General features: G+C 42.2%; 1 protein-coding gene across 1 annotated transcript in view; it reads left to right on the top strand.

Annotated features, from left to right (window-relative positions):
* Positions 1-18877, top strand: part of PAH (phenylalanine hydroxylase) — an 88058-nt gene that overhangs the window by 46385 nt on the left and 22796 nt on the right. Inside the window, exons 4-5 of the mRNA XM_064283683.1 lie at positions 126-214; positions 18153-18220. Of these exons, the coding sequence (XP_064139753.1) occupies positions 126-214; positions 18153-18220 (157 nt within the window). The remainder of the gene's footprint in view (positions 1-125; positions 215-18152; positions 18221-18877) is intronic.

The following is an 18877-nucleotide window of genomic DNA, read 5'->3' on the forward strand; positions in this document are numbered from 1 at the left end:
TTATCTGGGTTCCTACTTGCACCACTGACTCAATTGGTGCTGATATCTTGCTTCTAACCTTGGTGAGGTCTTTGACCACATCCTGCCAGTTAGCCCCTCCGGACTTTGCCTTTTCTGTGTTGCAGTGCCCTGGTTCCCAAGGACCATTCAAGAGCTCGACAGATTTGCCAATCAGATTCTCAGCTATGGAGCAGAACTGGATGCAGACCACCCGGTGAGCCCATGCCTCTTTAGGATGAGATCCTTTCTCCTCCCTCCCCGTTCCCACCCTACACCTTCCCCCTTGTGAAATGTGTCTTCATTTGCTTGGTTAACAAACACTTACCCAGTGCCTACTTTGTCCAGGACTCGGGAAGCAAAGATTAATAAGACATTATCATTATTATTATTGCAGCAAATATAAATCATAGTCCAGAAATTGCATAGATAGAGAGACAGACAGATTGATAGATAGTCCCTGGGTGGCACAAACAGTTAAGCACTGGGCTACTAACTGAAAGTCTGGTGGTTTGAACGCACTCAGAGGTACCTGGGAAGACAGGTTTGGTGATCTGCTTCCAAAAGGTCACAGCCTTGAAAACCCTATGGAGAACTGTTCTACCCTGCATGTAAGGGGCTGCCATGAGTTGGAATCAATTCAACAGTAACTGGTTTGGTGTTTTGGTTTTATATACACACAATTAACTGAAGCAGGAAGCATCAAAAGAAGATGGAAGGAATACACAGAGTCACTATACCAAAAAGAAATGGTGAAATTTCAACCATTTCAAGAAGTAGCATATGACCAGGAACTTATGGTACTGAAGGAAGAGTTCCAAGCTGCACTAAAGGCACTGGCAAAAAACAAAGCTCCAGGAACTGACAGAATACCAACTGAAATGTTTCAACAAATGGATGCAGAGCTAGAAGTGCTCATTCATCTATGCCAAGAAATTTGCAAGACAGCTACCTGGCCAGCCAACTGGAAGAGATCCATATTTATGCCTGTGCTAAAGGAATGTGATCCAATCAAATGTGGAAATTATCAAACAATATCATTAATATCACACACAAGTAAAATTTTGTTGAAGATCATTCAAAAGGGGCTGCAGCAGTACATCGACAAGGAACTGCCAGAAATTCAAGCCAGATTCCGAAGAGGATATGGAAAGAAGGATATCATTGCTGATGTCAGATAGATCCTGGTTGAAAGCAGAGAATACCAGAAAGATGTTTACGTGGGTTTTATTGACTATGCAAAGGCATCCGACTGTGTGGAACATAACAAATTATGGATAACAATGCAAATAATGGGAATTCGAGAACACTTAATTGTGCTCATGAGGAACCTGTACATAGATCAAGAGGCAGTCGTTCCAAAAGAACAAAGGTATACTGAGTGGTTTAAAGTCAGAAGGGTGCACGTCAGGGTTGTATCCTTTCACCATGTTTATTCAAGCTGTGTGCTGAGCAAATAATCTGAGAAACTGGACTACATGAAGAAGAAAGGGGCATCAGGATTGGAGAAAGACTCATTAACAACCTTGCTTGCTGAAAGTGAAGAGGACTTGAGGCACTTACTGATGAAGATCAAAGACCACAGCCTTCATTATGGATTACACCTCAACATAAAGAAAACAAAAATCCTCACAAATGGACCAATAAACAACATCATGATAAACGGAGAAAAGATTGAAGTTGTCAAGGATTTCATTTTACTTGGATCCACAATCAACACCCATGAAAGCAGCAGTCAAGAAATCAAATGACACATTGCACTGGGCAAATCTACTGCAAAAGACCTCCTTAAAGTGTTAAAAAGCAAAGATGTCACCTTGAAGACTAAGGTGCTCCTGAACCAAGTCATGGTATTTTCAATTGTCTCTTACGTATGTAAAAGCTGGACAGTGAATAAGAAGACCAAAGAAGAATTGACGCTTTTGAATTATGGTGTTGGTGAAGAATATTAAATATACCATGGACTACCAAAAGAACAAACAAAACTGTCTTCGAAAAAGTATAGCCAGAATGCTCCTTAGAAGCAAGGATGGCGAGACTTCCTCTCACATACCTTGGACATATTATCAGGAGGGATCAGTCCCTGGAGAAGGACATCATGCCTGGTAAAGTAGAGGGTCAGCAAAAAAGAAGAAGACCCTCAATGAGACGGATTGACACGGTGGCTGCAACAATGGGCTCAAGCATAACGACAATTATGAGGATGGCACAGGACTGGGCAGTGTTTCATTCTGTTGTACGTAGGGTCACTATGAGTTGGAATTGACTTGACGACACCTAACAACAACGTCTGAATTACAGATGTTTAAATTGGATTCTTGGGAAACAGTCAACAGTGCTAATAACTCTGCCAGGTGTGGGGGGCAGAGGGAGTGGAGGCATGGGAACTGGATCTTAAACACTGAGCAGACGGTAGTCAAATAGGAAAGGGAGAATTCACCTAAGGCTGAGAGAAGAGTGTATACAAAGGCTCAGAGTCGTGAAAGTGCCCAGAATATTTCGGGAAAGGTAGTTGGTGCTTTGATGTGAAGGTGAGTGTCTGGAGATGAGGCCAGGGCAGTGGGTTGGGGTCAGACTGAAAAAGGTCTGACATATAACACAAAGGCACTTGCGCTGTGTCTGTTGGCCAGGGGAAGGGATCCTCTGTTTCTGAGTAGAGAACCTGGCAGGGGTCCTACCATTCCCTCTCTCTGGGGTGGAGGGCCCTGGGCAGAGCAGCCCATGGTGGGGCTCAGTGCCTGCTCTGACAGTGACTCAGTTGTGTGGTGAGAAGTGGCACCACCATCACGTTGCCTGTCCTTTATTCCCTGCCAGACAAATTGCTAAGTAAGCTTTAAATGACTTGGACACTGTTTGTATTAGTAATGGTTTTCGGTAGCCCACAGAAGCATCTGCACTCCCTCAGGAGACTGTCATCTGCACACCTCTAGGTGGGTCTTTACAGTGGACAGGGGCTCTCACAATGTCACTTGTTCTTCATAAAGGCACTTTTCAGTAAGCAAAGGACCTGTTCCCATTTTGTAGACAGATGCATTTGGCTCCAGGAAGGTAAATAGTTTTTCTAAGGAGCCCCTGAGTAGTGCAGATCATTACACGCTCAACTGCTAACTGAAAGGCTGGAAGTTTGAGTCTACCCAGAGGCACCCCAAAAGAAAGTTCTGGCAATCTACTTCCAAAAAATCAGCCATTGACAACTCTACGGAACACAGTTCTACTCTGACACATATGGGATTGCCATGAGTCAGAACTGACTAGAAGGCATTGTTTTTATGGTGAACTTTGGGTCCTTAGATCTTAACCCAGTGCTCACCAGGGCCTGAAGACAAAGGTCTAGCTGATGGCAGAATTCCAGACCCTTTAACAGAGCCAAAGGGAGAGAGATTTCAGGGACAAGCTGGGCTTTTAAAATAGGAATGATTTATGCTTGTTTTGTTTCTAACTGTAATAGTAAAATTCCTTCTAGTGAACTTGAAAATACAGAAAAGCACGAGGAAGAAAATGAAGATTCTCCCATAATTTCCACTATTTCTGTTTTTCTCTTTGTACTACTCTGTATTTTATAAATTTCTACAATGAGATAGTATTTTATGAGCAGAAATAAAGGTGAAGACCTCCTCCCCCAACCCCCAGGCTTTAAAGCAGAAAGAAAGCAGAGTATCTCCTAAAATACCATTTTTCAGAGCAGCTGACTCTACCCGTTAGGGTAAATCTAGCCATTAGGGTGGTTTCTCCTTTTACCAAGGTCCCTGGGTGGTGCAAATAGTTCGTGCTCTACCACTAACCTAAAGGTTGGTGATTCAAAATCACCCAGTGGCACCATGGAAGAAAGGCCTGGAGATTTCCTCCTAAGGAAATCCTATGGAACAGTTCTACTTTGTAATGCATGGGGTCGCCATGAATTGGAATTGACCTGATGGCACTGGGTTTGGTTTTTTCTTTTTCCTCCACTAACCAGCCTCACTTCTTCCCACTCCCACCAGTGCTTCTTCCATTAAACTTGCTCCCTGGTCATTTGGGGCCGTGGGAGAAGGGGCTAATTTGAGACACCTACATTTCCCTCCCTTTATCCTCATGTCAAGGCAGTGGTTAAGCCCTCAGATGCTAACCAGAAACGCGGTTTGAACCCGCCAGCTGCTCCGCGGGAGAAAGACGTGGCAGTCTGCTTCTGTAAAGATTACACAGCCTTGGAAACCCTATGAGGCAGTTCTACTCTGATTTATAAGGTCACTATGAGTCAAAATGGACTCGATGGCAACGGGTGTGTTTTTTGTTTTTATCCTCATATCCCCTCAGGCTGACAGGCTGGCCTAAAACCCTCTGGAATTCATTCCTCTTTAAGAACTCAGCCCAAGTCTTTGGCTCCTGGGCCCTTTAGTGTCACAAATTTTATCATAATGCAATTATCAGGTACATGGTCCCCTGAAGAAGAGGCGCCAGGCTCTCCCTGTTCCTGTGGTTTCTCTTCGGGTCCTAGAACACGGGCCAAGAACAAAGCAAACCCGCCAGGGTGCTTCCCCACAGCCCAAGGCCCCACCAACCACAGGCCTCAATGCCTGAACTGCAAACAGACACAGCTGAGGAGTGGCGGGGCTGTTCTTTCTGAAAGGACCCTCTGTTCCGCTCTGTCCCTCTTATTCAGTGTGACCTCTTCTCCCCTGGCCCGCGCTCTTGGCAGTGTGCAACGGCGCCTGACCCAGGATCTCGCATCAGCCTACAAAGCAGCCGCTTTGAGAAATGAATGAGGCTGAGAAGGGAGTGTTCCTAAAGACGGCGTAAAGGGCATCTGCCTGCCAGCTTTAGCTAAGTGGGAAAATGAACCAGGAGAGCCGTACTGCCCTCTGCCCGTCTCTGCTTTTTTCCCTGCCTCCCTCACCCTCTTGCCCTTCCTCCTTCCACGACCATTTATTAAGCTAACAATATTAATAGCTTGTATTTCTTAAGCATGTAGAAATGCTTTACGTGTATTTTGTTTTTCTTTCTTTTACAGAAATTTATTTTTTTCACAGTTTTGGAGGCTAAAAGTCTTCTCCATCAGGGTCTCAGCCATGTTGACTCCTTCATTGTGGGTAATCCTGTGCATTCCTTGCTTCCTTGGCAATCCTGCGTGTTCCTTGATTCCTTGGTGATCCTTATGCGGCCTCCATCTTTCCCCATGTGTGGTATCTCCATGTCTTATCTGCTGTTTTTATAATTCACAAGTCATTAGATTTGGAACTACCCAAAGATTTGGAGCTAGTATGATCTAATTCACATCGCACAGAAAACCCTACTTCCAAACAGGATCCCATCCACAGGTATAGGGATTAGGATTCTAACACTTATTTTTTTGGAGGGTGACACAATTTAATCTATAACACAGAGGAGTTGGTTACTGCCATTCTTCCAACCATACTTTGAAGAACATGGTCCTGGAAAGCTGGATTTCCCCCTCCATTTTCTATACCCACTTTTACATGCATTTTTAAAATTTAAGAATTCAATTTTTTGTATTGTGGTAAAATATATATGACATAAATTTTTCCATGCCAGCTATTTTTCAGTGTACAATTCAGTGGTGTTAATTAGATTCACAATGTTGCTAACTGTCATCACTATTTGTTCCTAAAACCTGTTCATCACCCCGAGCAGAGACTCTGTGCCCATTAAGCATAAACTCCCCATTGCCTCCTCCCCCGGTCCCAATAACCACTAGTCTACTTTCTGTCTCTAGGCATTTGTCTATCCTAGATATTTCATGTAGGTGGGATCATAGAATATTTGCCCTTTTGTGTCTGGGTTGTTTCACTTAGCATGTTTTTGATGTTCATTCATGTTGTGGCATGTATTAGGAGTTCATTTCTATTTATGGCTGAGTAATATTCCATTGTGGAAACCATTGTGGCATAGTGGTTAAGAGTTACATCTGCTAACCAAAAAGTTGGCAGTTCAAATCCACGAGGTGCTGCTTGGGAACTCTGTGGTGCAGTTCTACTCTGTCCTATAGGGTCGCTTGCTATGAGTCAGAATTGACTAGACTGCAATGGGTATTATTCCATTGTATGTATATAAGGAGCCCTGGTGGTGAAGTGGTTAAGCGCTTGGCTGCTAACCAAAAAAGTTGGGAGTTCGAACCCATCAGCCACTCTGCAGAAGAAAGATGTGGCAGTCTGTTTCCATTAAGAATCTTCAGCCTTGGAAAGCCTATGGAGTAGTGCTGCTCTATCCCATAGGGTTGCTATGAGTCAGAATTGACTCGATGGCAATGGGTTGGGGTTTAGGTGGTATGTATACAGCACATTTTGTTTATCTATTCATCTGTTGATGGTCATTTGGGTTGTTTGCATCTTTTGGCTATTGCGAATAATGCTAATATGCAAGTATCTGTTTGAGTCCCTGCTTTCAATTCTTTTGGGAATATACCCAGGAGTGGAATTGCTGGGTCATATAAATTTTTTTTTCTTTTTTTAAACTATGACAAGCCAGTGAGGGTTGTACTTTCTCATTTTCAGACAGAGAGGGCTGCGTTGCCTTGTGTATATGTGAACTAGATCCCAGGTCATATATATATATTAAAAAAAGAGATTGAAATGATAAATAAAACATAATCCTTGCCCCCTAGGGACCTGTTAAAGTAGTGGGGTACAGGGAGAAAAGCTATCTGCCCTTCCCAAAGAACCCCAAAGGTTTGCCAGAGGGGTCTGGAATAATAACTGTGACCTTGGCAGACAGAATCTAAGTGTGTTTTCTTTGATTACCATTTCTAAAGGTGGCTCCCCTTCCTTTGACCATTTTCCTCCCACTGTGCTTCTGTCCGTGTTGTTATCCTTACCTTGGGTGCTTTTTCTTACCTTCCATCTGTTCTTTCCCTGCTGGCAAACTGCTAATTCATCTTGGAAGTCCCAACTCATATTCCTCAGCCTCTTTGAAGCCTTCCGTTATGTCTGCCATGGCTAAGCTCTTCATGCCGTTACTGTAGAACTGTGTGTATGTCTCAGTCATGGTATGTATCACGTTGTGTTTTATACTGTAAGCATAGAGTAGCAGACCAAGATAAAGTCATTCACCCACGACTTGTAACCTCAGACATGGGCACAAGATATATACAAGTTAAAGAGTCGTAGGCCTGTTTCCCAAACTGTAGTCTAAGAAAAGAGAAAATCCCACGATCAAAGACAGAAATATTGCACTTCAAAGAGAGAAACATCTAAAGCATATACAAGTTCCAATATCTCATTAGAGGTTTTGGAAAGTCCTGTAAAAATGGGACCCATTCCACCTGATGTTTCTCAAATTCATTTACCCATAGCCCCGTTTTTGAAATTAAAAAAAAAAATTAATTTTGTTGTTGAGAACATACACAACAAAACATACACAAATTCGGCAGTTTCTACATGTACAATTTAGTGACATTGATTACATTCTTTGAGTTGTGCAACCAATCTCACCCTCTTTTTCTGAGTTGTGCCTCCCTCATTAACGTAAACTTGCTGTCCTAAGGTTCCTATTTAATCTTTTTAGTTGCTGTTGTCAGTTTGATCCCATATACATAGTTCTTAAAAGAGCATAATTCTCAAGGCAGAATTTTTTTTACTAGTTAAGCTAAACCATTGTTTGGTGTTAAGATGACTTCAGGGGATATTTTTGGTTTAAGGTTTAAAGATTATCTCAGGGTATAGTTTCGGGGGTTACTCCACCCTCTGTGGCTCAAGAAAATCTGGAGTCCATGAGAACTTGAAATTCTGTTCTGCATTTTTCCCCTTTTGATCAGGATTCTTCTATGGAATCTTTGATCAAAATGCTCAGTAATGGTAACCAGGCACCACCCAGTTTTTCCGGTCTCATGGCAAAGGAGGCAGTTGTTGATGGAGGCAATTAGCCACACATTCCATATCCTTCTCCTTTCCTGACTCTTCTTCTTCCTCTGTTGCTTCAGGTAAATAGAGACAAATTGTGCCTTGGAAGGCCACTTGCAGGATTTTAAAACCCCAGGCACTATGCAATGAAATAGGAGATAGAAGAGAAGAATTAAACACTTTATTAGTCCAGTTAACTGGGGTGTCCCATGAAACCATGACCCTAAACCTCCAAACCAAAGAACCAAATCCCATGAGGTGTTTGGTTGTACATAAGCAGCTTCAGCAGCTCCTTTTTTTCTTTTTTGGTCATTGTATAGATATGCTAAATACCCATCAACAGATGAATGGATAAACAAGCAGTGGTACATACATACAATGAAATACTACTCGACCAATAGGAGAAATGAATTCTGGATACATGCTACAGTATGGAAGGAGCTTGAAGACATTATGCTGAGTAAAATGAGCTAATCACATAAGGACAAATATTGTATGACTTCACTTATACACAGAGACCAAAGTTTATTAGTAGTTACCAGAGGAAGGAGGAAGTGGGAAAAGGGGGATTAACACTGATGGAAAAATCTCATTGATTGAGGGTAGGGTTGCACAGTGATTGCTATAATTGCTGTCAATAAGTTGTACACCTGTAAAAAGTTGAACTGGCAAATGTTGAGCAAAGTCCTTTTAAATGGAATGCCTAGGAACATTATTGTGAAGGAACAGAGTCTGGGCAATATTTGCTTAAATCAGAGCTCAGAAAAGTATATAATTAGATGCCAGATTTAATGAGTCAGACAGCTGCTGCTATCACTTCTAAGGAAGGAGAGGTCACTGTGGCCTGGATGTTTAAGGAGGGTTTCTTGAAAGAGGATGCTCTGAGCTGAGTCCATCAGAGTAGGCTAATGGTTTATTTTAAAAAATCAAACCAAACCCACTGCTTTTGAGTGGATTCTGCCTCATGGTGACCCCTACTCTATAGGGGTACGACTGCTCTATAGGGTTTTCTTGGCTGTAATCTTTATGGAAGCAGAATGCCAGGCCTTTCTTCTGTGGCTCCACTAGGTGGATTTCAACCACCAACCATTAGGTTAGAGGCTGACTGCAAACTGCTTGCACCACCCAACGTAACCCAAACCAAAAACCCAGTGCCGTCGAGTCGATTCCGACTCATAGTGACCCTATGGGACAGAGTAGAACTGCCCCATAGAGTTACCAAGGAGCGCCTGGCGGATTTGAACTGCCGACCCTTTGGTTAGCAGCTGTAGCTCTTAACCACGACACCACCAGGGTTTCCACCCAAAGTAAACAACCCTCAAATCTCTATGGCTTAACACGTGTGTAAAAGTTTATTTCCAGGGTGGCTCAGTAGGAAACCTCTGTTCCACACAGTCTTTCAGAAATCAAGTTTCCTTCCATCACTTCCACCCTCCTCCATTCTACCAGGACGTGGGAAAGTTTGTTGTTGTTAGTTGCCGTTGAGTTGATTCTGACTCACGGTGACCCCATGTGTGCAGAGTAGAATTGCTCCATAGGGTTTTCAAGGCTATGACCTTTCGGATGCAGATCTCCAGCCCTGTCTTCCCAGGTACCTCTGAATGGCTTCAAGTCACCAACATTTCACCTAGTATTTGAGCACTTAACCATTTGCACCACCCAAGGATTCCCCGTGGGAGAGGTGAGAATTGCTCCTGGAAGGTTTTCACAGCCAGGTTAGAAGAGATGCCTCATATTCTTTTGCTCGAATTCTGTTGGCCAGAGCTCAAGCACATGACCATTGCTAACTGCAAAGGAGACTGGGAAAAGTAGTTTAGCTATGTACTCTGGAAGAAGGGGGAGGACAGATCTTGGGAAGCATGAGCAGCCTCTGCTGCACATTCCCTAACTCCAGAGCTCCCTATTCCAGTTAGCCTACCACCTGTGGCTACGTCTAGGCTGAAGATCTGCACCGGGGGACTTTTTGGCAGGAGAAATATCAACCAACACAACTGGCCTTCCGTGTTTGTTTCTACTTCTCAATCTTTCAAGGCATAGGTATTGAGTATTCCTTCTCTCCAGCAAATTCTCCAAGAGCAGGGCGCTATTTTCCAAAACTTCTCCCCTTTCCTTTTCCTCTCTCCCACCTTCTCCACCTGGGGACCCTGTTGGAGTCTATACTAAAGCTTCATCAATCCGCTCACCAAACACCTGTACTCCTACGTCATTGCTCTGACGAAGCATAATTTTCAAAAAATTTTAAAACGTATCTACAATATATGTAGATAATGAATACCTGTCAGAGATCTATTTGGCTCAATAAAGGAAATAGCAGGATGACAAATGTGGTTCAAAGGAAGATACAAGAGATCAAAGTACATATAGTCACTGAATGATAGAGTGCTGGAACAAGACTGCAAAGATGGATACTCAAATGATTAATTTTCTGCAAGCAGTAAAACCATGACCGTGAGAGTGTTATCCTTTTTACCAGAGAGACTTCATTTGCAACTGTATCAGAAAAAAAAAATCTTTTGCAACAGATCCATCTTCTAAAAGTCGGCATGTAACAACCTAGATGCCCATCAACAGATGAATGGATAAACAAACTGTGGTACATGCACACAGTGGAGTACTATACAACGATAATGAACAATGGTGAATCTGTGAAGCATCTTCTAACATGGATGAATCTGGAAGGTGTTATGCTGAGTGAAATAAGTCAATTACAAAAGGACAAACATTGTATGACATCACTACTGTAAAAACTCATGAAAATGTTTGCATACAAAAAGAAACAAAAATAAATAAAAGTCAGCATCTAACTTTGCAAAGTCTGGGCCTTAATATCCTTTGCTGTTGAGTCAATTTCAACTCATACTGACCCTATAGGACTGAATAGAACTGCGCTATAGAGTTTTCAAGGCGGGCATGGTGGATTCGAACTGCCGACATTTAGGTTAGCAGATGAGCTCTTAACCACTATGCCACCAAGGTTCCCGGGCCTTTGTAAATTGTACATCAGGCAAATATACTTCTGTCTTAGTTCCCTAGTGCTGCTGTAACAGAAATACCACAAATGGGTGACTTTAAAGAACAGAAATTTGTTTTCTCATAGTTCTGGAGGCTAAAAGTGCACATCAGGGTCTCAGCCATGTTGATTCCTTCCTTGTAGGTAGTCCCGGGCATTCCCTGATTCCTTGGCTTGTAGACGATTCTCACATGGTGTCTGTCTTCCTGTGTTCATGTGTGCATCTATCTATCTAATTTGCTGTTTTTATAACTCAGAAGTGATTAGATTTAGAACTCACCCTACTCAGGTAATGATCTAATTAACATAACAAAGAAAACCCTGTTTCCAAACAGGATTTTATCCACAGGTATAGAGGTTAGGATTCCAACACATATTTGGAGGGAGCACTATTCAATCCATAACAACCTGTCCCTAGAGCACCTAGGGGACTCATTAGACAACGACCTGATATGACTTTGAAAAGGCACACTGTACTCTTACTTTCCTGTCTTACCAAGTTCTGGATAATTTTTCTTTACAACTCCTACTCAGGGGTATGCTAGACACTGAAAGTCTAGTGATAAGCAAGGGAAGCAGATCCCTAAATTTAGTAATTACCTCCTGTCTGAAAGGAGAAGCCTGCAGGTTTCTGAGGGAAGGTATCGTAGAGGGAAACCAATAAGCTTGGGAAAAATCAAAAAAGGCCTCCAATTTAAACTCAGACCAAAGGAACAGATGGGAGTTTATTGGTTTAAGAGCATGAGGACAAGCATTCCAATGAGAAGCAACAGCACGTGTGAAGCCCTTGAGGTGTGGGAAGATCGTGGGGTGTTTGAGAACTTAAAGTTAGTCCTATTAGAGCACAGTATGAAGGCAAGAATGGCTCAGCATAGAGTTGGAAACACAGGCAGGGTCAGGTCACATAATGCCTTGTAAAAGATTTTGAACTTTATACTTAAAAAGAGAAACTATTGAAGGTTTTAAGGAGGGGAGTGACCTCACCAGATCCACATTTTTTAAGTTCACTTGGGCTGCAGTGAAGGGGGAAGAGGGGACAGAGGACGGCAACTTAGAAAGCAGTTTCGATAGTCCAAGCAAGAAATAATTGTGGCCTGGATTAAGGTGTTAGCACTGAGAATAAAGGGAAAATGATAGACTCAAGGTATATGGAGGGTAGAATGGACAGAAGCTGGTTATTGAATGCAAAGGCAGATTGGAGAGGAGAAGTAATGCAATGACTCTCAGGTTACTGAAGTGGGCAACTAGGTATCAGGATCCTTTCCAGAATAATCTTCTCGGTCTTATTGGTGGTGACCATGACGAGCAACGCAGGGTGGGCAAGGAGAGGGGGCCTCTGTCAGCACTTTCCTCAAAACCCACTGCGGTCGAGTCGATTCTGACTCATAGCGACCCTGTAGGACAGAGTAGAACTGCCCCTTAGAGTTTCCAAGGAGCACCTGGCAGATTTGAACTGCCAACCCTTTGATTAGCAGCCATAGCTTTTAACCACTATGCCACCAGGGTTTCGAGCATTCCCCTAGTCTACGCATTTGCAAGACTTATTTCACCAGTGTCTGTAGCATGGGAATGACAGATGTTTAATGATACCAGTTTAAACCTTTTGTCCCCTTTATACCATCCTTCCCCCAGTTAGTTAGAATGGGACATATGGGATATAATAAACTTATTACTGGGGTAGAGGAAATATAAATAGCAAGGAAAGAATTCTGCAGATGCTGTTTAAAAATCCTGAGAGCCGATGTAGGGGCTCAGAGTACATCCTTTTTACATGCTGAGCCAGACTTCTTAGTTCTTGGATTTCCCACCATTTTTTTTTTCATAAATATATTATTTTTTGAGTTCTTGTTATGTGCTCAGACTTTTGCTTGATGCCCATCCAGTCCAACCACACAACACTGTGAGGGAGGTACAATTAACAGTCTAAATTTACAGATGAAGAAACTAAGATCCTGAGAGGTGAACTGGCAGATCCCGTGCTCCTAGTGAATGAATGGATGAATGGCTCAGCATTTCCACCCAGCCAGTCTGACTCTAGACCTCGTGCTCTTCTTCTCACTAGGCTAAAGATAGCGTTTCTGAGTTTTAACCACAGCCATGATATCTAGAGAGGATGCGATAAATATCTCAGTCTAGAAGACTGCTCCAAATCCTTTCAATGTTAGTCTTTCTCCAAAACGTCCACAAACACAAAATCGCACCCCTCAGCACCTTGACTATTGCCCAAATAATGAAACTTCTGAGAGTAAGAGAAGAGACTGCATGTAGATTTCAGGTGATGTTATAATTTTGCATCCTATAGAGATCTCTACTTTCTCCCATCCTCTCCTCTCCCCCCTGCTTCACCAACAATATATTTTCCTGTCAAAACATACTTGGTTACATGCTGTGCAACCGAAATTGCTGCTATTAGTTTAATTGAGACAGGGTTATTATAAATAAATTACATGCAGTGCTCCTGAAATTGCTGCTATTAGTCTAAATTGAGACGGGTGATTAGTCATTCACCAACTGCAGCTTAATTTGGAATTCATCCCGCATAACCAGAGGCCTTGTGGTCATCTGGCAGCCCAAAGGGTGGGGGAGTCAAGCCCCAAGAAAGGGCTGCAAGGCCACAATTTTCTTTGGTTCTTAGTGACTAAGAGAGCAAAAGTCCCTGAAGTTTGGTAGATGGGATGTGCCTGCAGGAGGATAACGACCTTCTTAGAAACTTAGAGCTGGAAAAGACCATGGTTAGAAACCTTCCCATGTGGAAAATCTGTGTAGTGTATTGTGTGTGTGTGTTGTGTGTTCCTTAAAGTGTTAATCTTCTGCCCCTTCCCCAAAATGATTTGATAGTAGATTTTTACAATAGAAAACTTCAAAATCAGAAATAGTATAAAAAATAAAACAGCCACTCAATTCCCATGACCCAGAGATAACATTTGTTACCGTTTGGTGTATTCCTTCCTTCATTTTATATATAATAAGATATATGTATATGATGTGAGATATATATGATATATATGCTATGATATGAGGTGATATATACAGTATGATGTATGTAATATATATATAATATACATATGATATGGAGCCCTGGTGGCATAGTTGTTAAAAGCTCGACTGCTAACCAAAAGTTAGGCAGTTCAAATCTACCATCTGCTCCTTGGAAACCCTATGGGGCAATTCTACTCTGTCCTATAGGGTCGTTATGAGTTGGAACTGATTCGACAGTGCCTAACAACAACAACAATACATACGATATGATATATATGAGATATACAAAAAAAAAAAAAAAAAAAAACCCAGTGCCTTTTAGTCGATTCCGACTCATAGCGACTCTATAGGACAGAGTAGAACTGCCACGTAGAGTTTCCAATGAGCGCCTGGTGGATTCGAACTGCCGACCCTTTGGTTAGCAGCTGTAGCACTTAACCACTATGCCACCAGGGTTTCCAGAGATATACATATGATATGGTACACATGAGATATACATATGATATGATATATATGAGATATATATAACCTTATGGATATACAGTTTTATATTAAGCTTTTCTTCACTGATGGAAAAATATGTGAAACACCTAGACAGGGCACATTAAGAATAAAAAGTAACAGCCAAATAAAGAAGAGAAATTGCCATGAATATTCTATTCCTGGAGGGAGGAGGGAGGATAAAGTGAAAAACCACTGGTTAAGCCGAATTCTTTTCTTGTCGTCCTTGGTTTCCTGCTTCAACCTTCAAACCTCAACTTACCATCTTGAGTAGAGCCAGAAAACCTGGATGGAGGTGCAGGTTCTGCAGTTAAGGGCCTTGGACAAACGACCCTATGGGCTTCACTTCCCTCATTTGTAGATGAAATTTTTAACAGTAGGTGTTCTCCAAGGTGCTTTGCAGGTGCAAAAGTCTACATTTTACACTTAAGAGCTATAAAAAGCCATTCACTGTTATTTTTAGGTACCATCAAGTCAATCCTGACTCATAGTGACCCCGTGTGACAGAGTAGAACTGCCTTATATGGTTTTCTAGGCTGTAATCTTCACGAGAGTAGATCGCCACAGAGCTGCTGGGCAGGTTCCAACTGCCAACCTTTTGGTTAGCAGCCGAGTGCTCAACTGTTGCACCACCAGAGATCCTCAGCCATTCACTACTGACTGATAAAAACAGCCTGATAGGTAAGAATAATTGTAGCAGCCAAACTTTAACTACTGCCAAATATTCAATTTATTTAGCCCGAAGTAAGGAGATGTGTAAAAATAAGTGTTCCTTCTTTACTTCAACAGTCAACTTCCTTAAAGGGTATGTTAGCAGTGTTTGAAAATTAAATAATGCTGCCTAGTTTTCTTACTACATCATCCCAAAGTGACTTATCTTCACCCAGCAGAAGTGAGGCCCTACGGTGGGTTTAAGTTCTCAGATTCCTAGGCTTTCCTACATATAGTTAACGGTTCATTCAAACTCTTCAGTACTCTAGGGAGAGCAATAGGGTTACACTTTGTAATAACCACGTCATAGAACCCTGTCTAAACTGACCAATCACGTCATTTATCTGTGGTATAGTTTTAGAATAACAAATGTATGGGAACTTTACTTTTCTGGTTTGCAACATTTGGATTTCTTGATTTCTCAAAATATATCTTAGGAAAAAAAAAAACCTTTTTTTCTCCTCCCTTTCCTCTAACCCTACCTTTCTCTCCCTCCCTTCCTCCCTCCCTTTCTTCTTTCAACAAGTGTGTGTGTAATCCCATTTGTATGCTAGACTGTGTTACAGTTTCTCAGATAAAATTACATTATACACATTGAGGAGTCCTGGTGTAGTGGTTAAGAGCTCAGGCTGCTAACCAAAAGGTCTGCAGTTCACATCTACCGGCCACTTCTTGGAAGCCCTATGGGGCAGTTCTACTCTGTCCTGTAGGGTTGCTGTGAGTCAGAATGGACTCTATGGCAACAGGTTTGGTTTTTTTGGTTTTATATACATTGACCCCTGGTTCTTTGGAATTACTGGTTTAAACAAACAAACAAATAAGAATCAGCCAATAAACTCAACATACAAAAAGCAATATCTGAAAATTAGGTAGTATATACCTTTTTAAAAAATTCCTTTAAGTATTAAGTTCCACGATGCAAGCCTTGTTTTCAGTTCATTAACTTCTAGGATTGGAGGGTTGCTGGGGCAGAGAAATTGCTAGCTCAGGTGATAGATGTCACGGCTTACTGGAAAGTGCTTGGAGGGAACAAAACAGAGTTCTACAGTGATCACATCAGTCTCTTGTCTTACCAAAATTTGAATTACAGCCAACTTTTTAGGAAAATGCCCTTTTTATCAAGGGGGATCACCTTCAACTCAGGTATGTGCTTCTCCAACACTGAAAGACACTGGGCCTGTTTTCTCCCTGTAGGTCAGCCTTGAAGGAGAAACAATCATCATTTTTCTATGTACCAGCCAGGCTTCTCAGTGGAGGGAGCCCTGGTGGTGCAGTGATTAAGAGCTATGGCGGCTAAACAAAAGGTTGGCAGTTCAAATCCACCAGCCGCTCCTTGGAAACCCTATGGGCAGTTGTACTCTGTCCTAGAGGGTTGCTACGAGTCAGAATCGACTCAACAGAAGGGGTTTAACCAGGCTTCCCAGTTAATTAAGCCTCTGTCAAGATGTAAAGGTTGACAGTGATTGAGGTGTAGGGGAAAGGGCATGAGACTGGGCAATTCAAATCCTGGTGCTACCTTTGCTGTGCCTCCATTTCTTCAAGCCACTGTGTATTCTCTAGAAAAAGCTAAATAATCATACTGTTCTACCTTACAAGTTTGTTGTGAAAATTTTAAATAAGTTCCTAGCACAGGCTGGCAGAGAGTAGGCACTCAGTAAATGGTATCTTAAAAAATTGCAGTAACCATAAGCATGTACCTGTTGTCTATCTAGAAACACTGGTGGCATAGTGGTTAAGAGCTACAGCTGCTAAACAAAAGGTCGGCACCAGGCGCTCCTTGGAAACCCGATGGGGCAGTTCTACTCTGTCCAATAGGGTCACTATGAGTCAGAAACGACTTGATGGCAGCGGGTTTGTTTTTTTTGGTTTTGTTGTCTATCTACACACATACACACACACACAAAATCCCCAAAGGGAGAATTAAAGTTAAAGGTGTTAGGAGACAGTGCTAGACACACACTGTTGGTCACGAATTTAGTGGGTATTTTACATCTTCATCAGAGAGAGCTGTCCTACCAACTTTGCCTAATTTTTTTTAAGTTAAAAATGCTGTGGATAAGATTTCTTTAGAACCAGGATACTCCTGGGCGCTATTTGTGGTTTGGAATTCCATGGCAGAGAGGCCCACCCTGAATTGAAGGTGTTACTAATAATGTGTCACTCTTAATATCTGGTGGGAGACCTTACCCCCAGTTTAGCTGAGACTTAATTTTCAGGGTATAAAGGGACAAGGAGTGCCTGGGCTGTGCAAATGGCTAATGCACTTGGCTGCTTACTGAAAGATTAGAGATTCCGGTCTACCCAGAGGTGCCTGGGAAGAAAGACCTGATGATCTACTTCGAAAATATCAGCCATTGAAAACTCTATGGAGCCAGTTCTACTCGACACACACGGGGTCGCTATGAGTCAGAACTGACTAAATGGCAACTGATTTTTACTTATTTACTTTTATTGTACTTTAGATGAAGGTTTACAGAACAGACTGTCTTCTCATTAAACAGTTAATACACATATTATTTTATGACATTGGTTAACAACCCCATGACATGTCAACACTCTCCCTTCTTGACCTTGGCTTCCCTAGTACCAGCTTTCCTGTCCCCTCTTGTTCTCATCCTTGCCCCTCAGCTGTTGTGCCCTTTAGTCGTGTTTTGTTTTATGGGCCTGTCTAATCTTTGGCTGAAAGGTGAACCTCAGAAGTGACTTCAGTATTGAGCTAAAAGGGTGTCCAGGAGCCGTACTCTTGGGGTTTCTCCAGTCTCTGTCAGGCCAGTAAGTCTGGTCTTTTTTTTGTGAGTTAGAGTTTTGTTCTACATTTTTCTCCAGCTCTGTCTGGGACCCTCTATTGTGATTCCTGTCAGAGCAGTCAGTGGTGGTAGCCTGGGCAACTAATTTTTACAGGTGCTGCTTGGGAGTGACAATTACTGAGGTGAAGGGAAAAGGGCATGGGACTGGGCTCAGAGAAGTAGAGACACAGTGAAGGTGGAGCCAGGGTCTTCAAAGATCAGGGGAAGGCGAGATGCAATATCAGGTCTCACCAGCCCCCGTTCCAGACATTCATAGCCATGCTAGGCTTCTCCCTCCAAAAGCCTCCAGAAAGTCAGTTGTCTCTTTTCTCCTAGGGTTTTACAGATCCTGTGTACAGAGAAAGAAGGAAGCAGTTTGCTGACATTGCCTACAGCTACCGACAGTAAGTCTGCCTGACTTGTTGTGGGGAAGATAGAAGACCACACACCCCAGCCAACCTCTCCCTTGACTGAGGTTGGAAAACACCTGCGTGGAGAGTCCTGGCTTCTGTGTGTGTGTGTTGTGTTTGAATGCATCTGTTGTCTGTGTAGTGTATGTTGTGTGTGTGTGTTGTGAATGTGTGGTGTGCGTGTATGTTTTATGCGTATGTTGTGTGTGTGTGTGTGTGTGGTGTGTCTAAGCCTTTAAACCATCCCTTTAATAACGCATGTTTTTTAAAAATTGCCTTTAGACAAAACAGAATTACCCACTGCACTGGGGCCCAGCTCTTTCCCAAGCTTTGTTATCTAACTACGCAGTGGTGTCTGAAGTACAGGTAGTCCGCAGGTTACAAACACGTTCTGTTCCTAAGCCTGTCTTTAAGTCGAATTTTTACCTAAGTCTGAACAGGTAGGTATGATTTATATCTAATGTTAGTCAAATGTTTGTCTTAGTATATAGCATATGCATAAAAAACATTGAAGAAACATTTCCAGTTATACTAAAACATTTTTAACGTAATAATACAGTAATAATAGTAATAATAATGTTTTGATGTGCGTCTCAATGTAACGCCCATTTGTTATTACAAATGATTGTATGTACCTTGAATTTTTTGATA

Source organism: Loxodonta africana, chromosome 4 (genome assembly GCF_030014295.1).
Source record: "Loxodonta africana isolate mLoxAfr1 chromosome 4, mLoxAfr1.hap2, whole genome shotgun sequence".
NCBI lineage: Eukaryota > Metazoa > Chordata > Mammalia > Proboscidea > Elephantidae > Loxodonta > Loxodonta africana.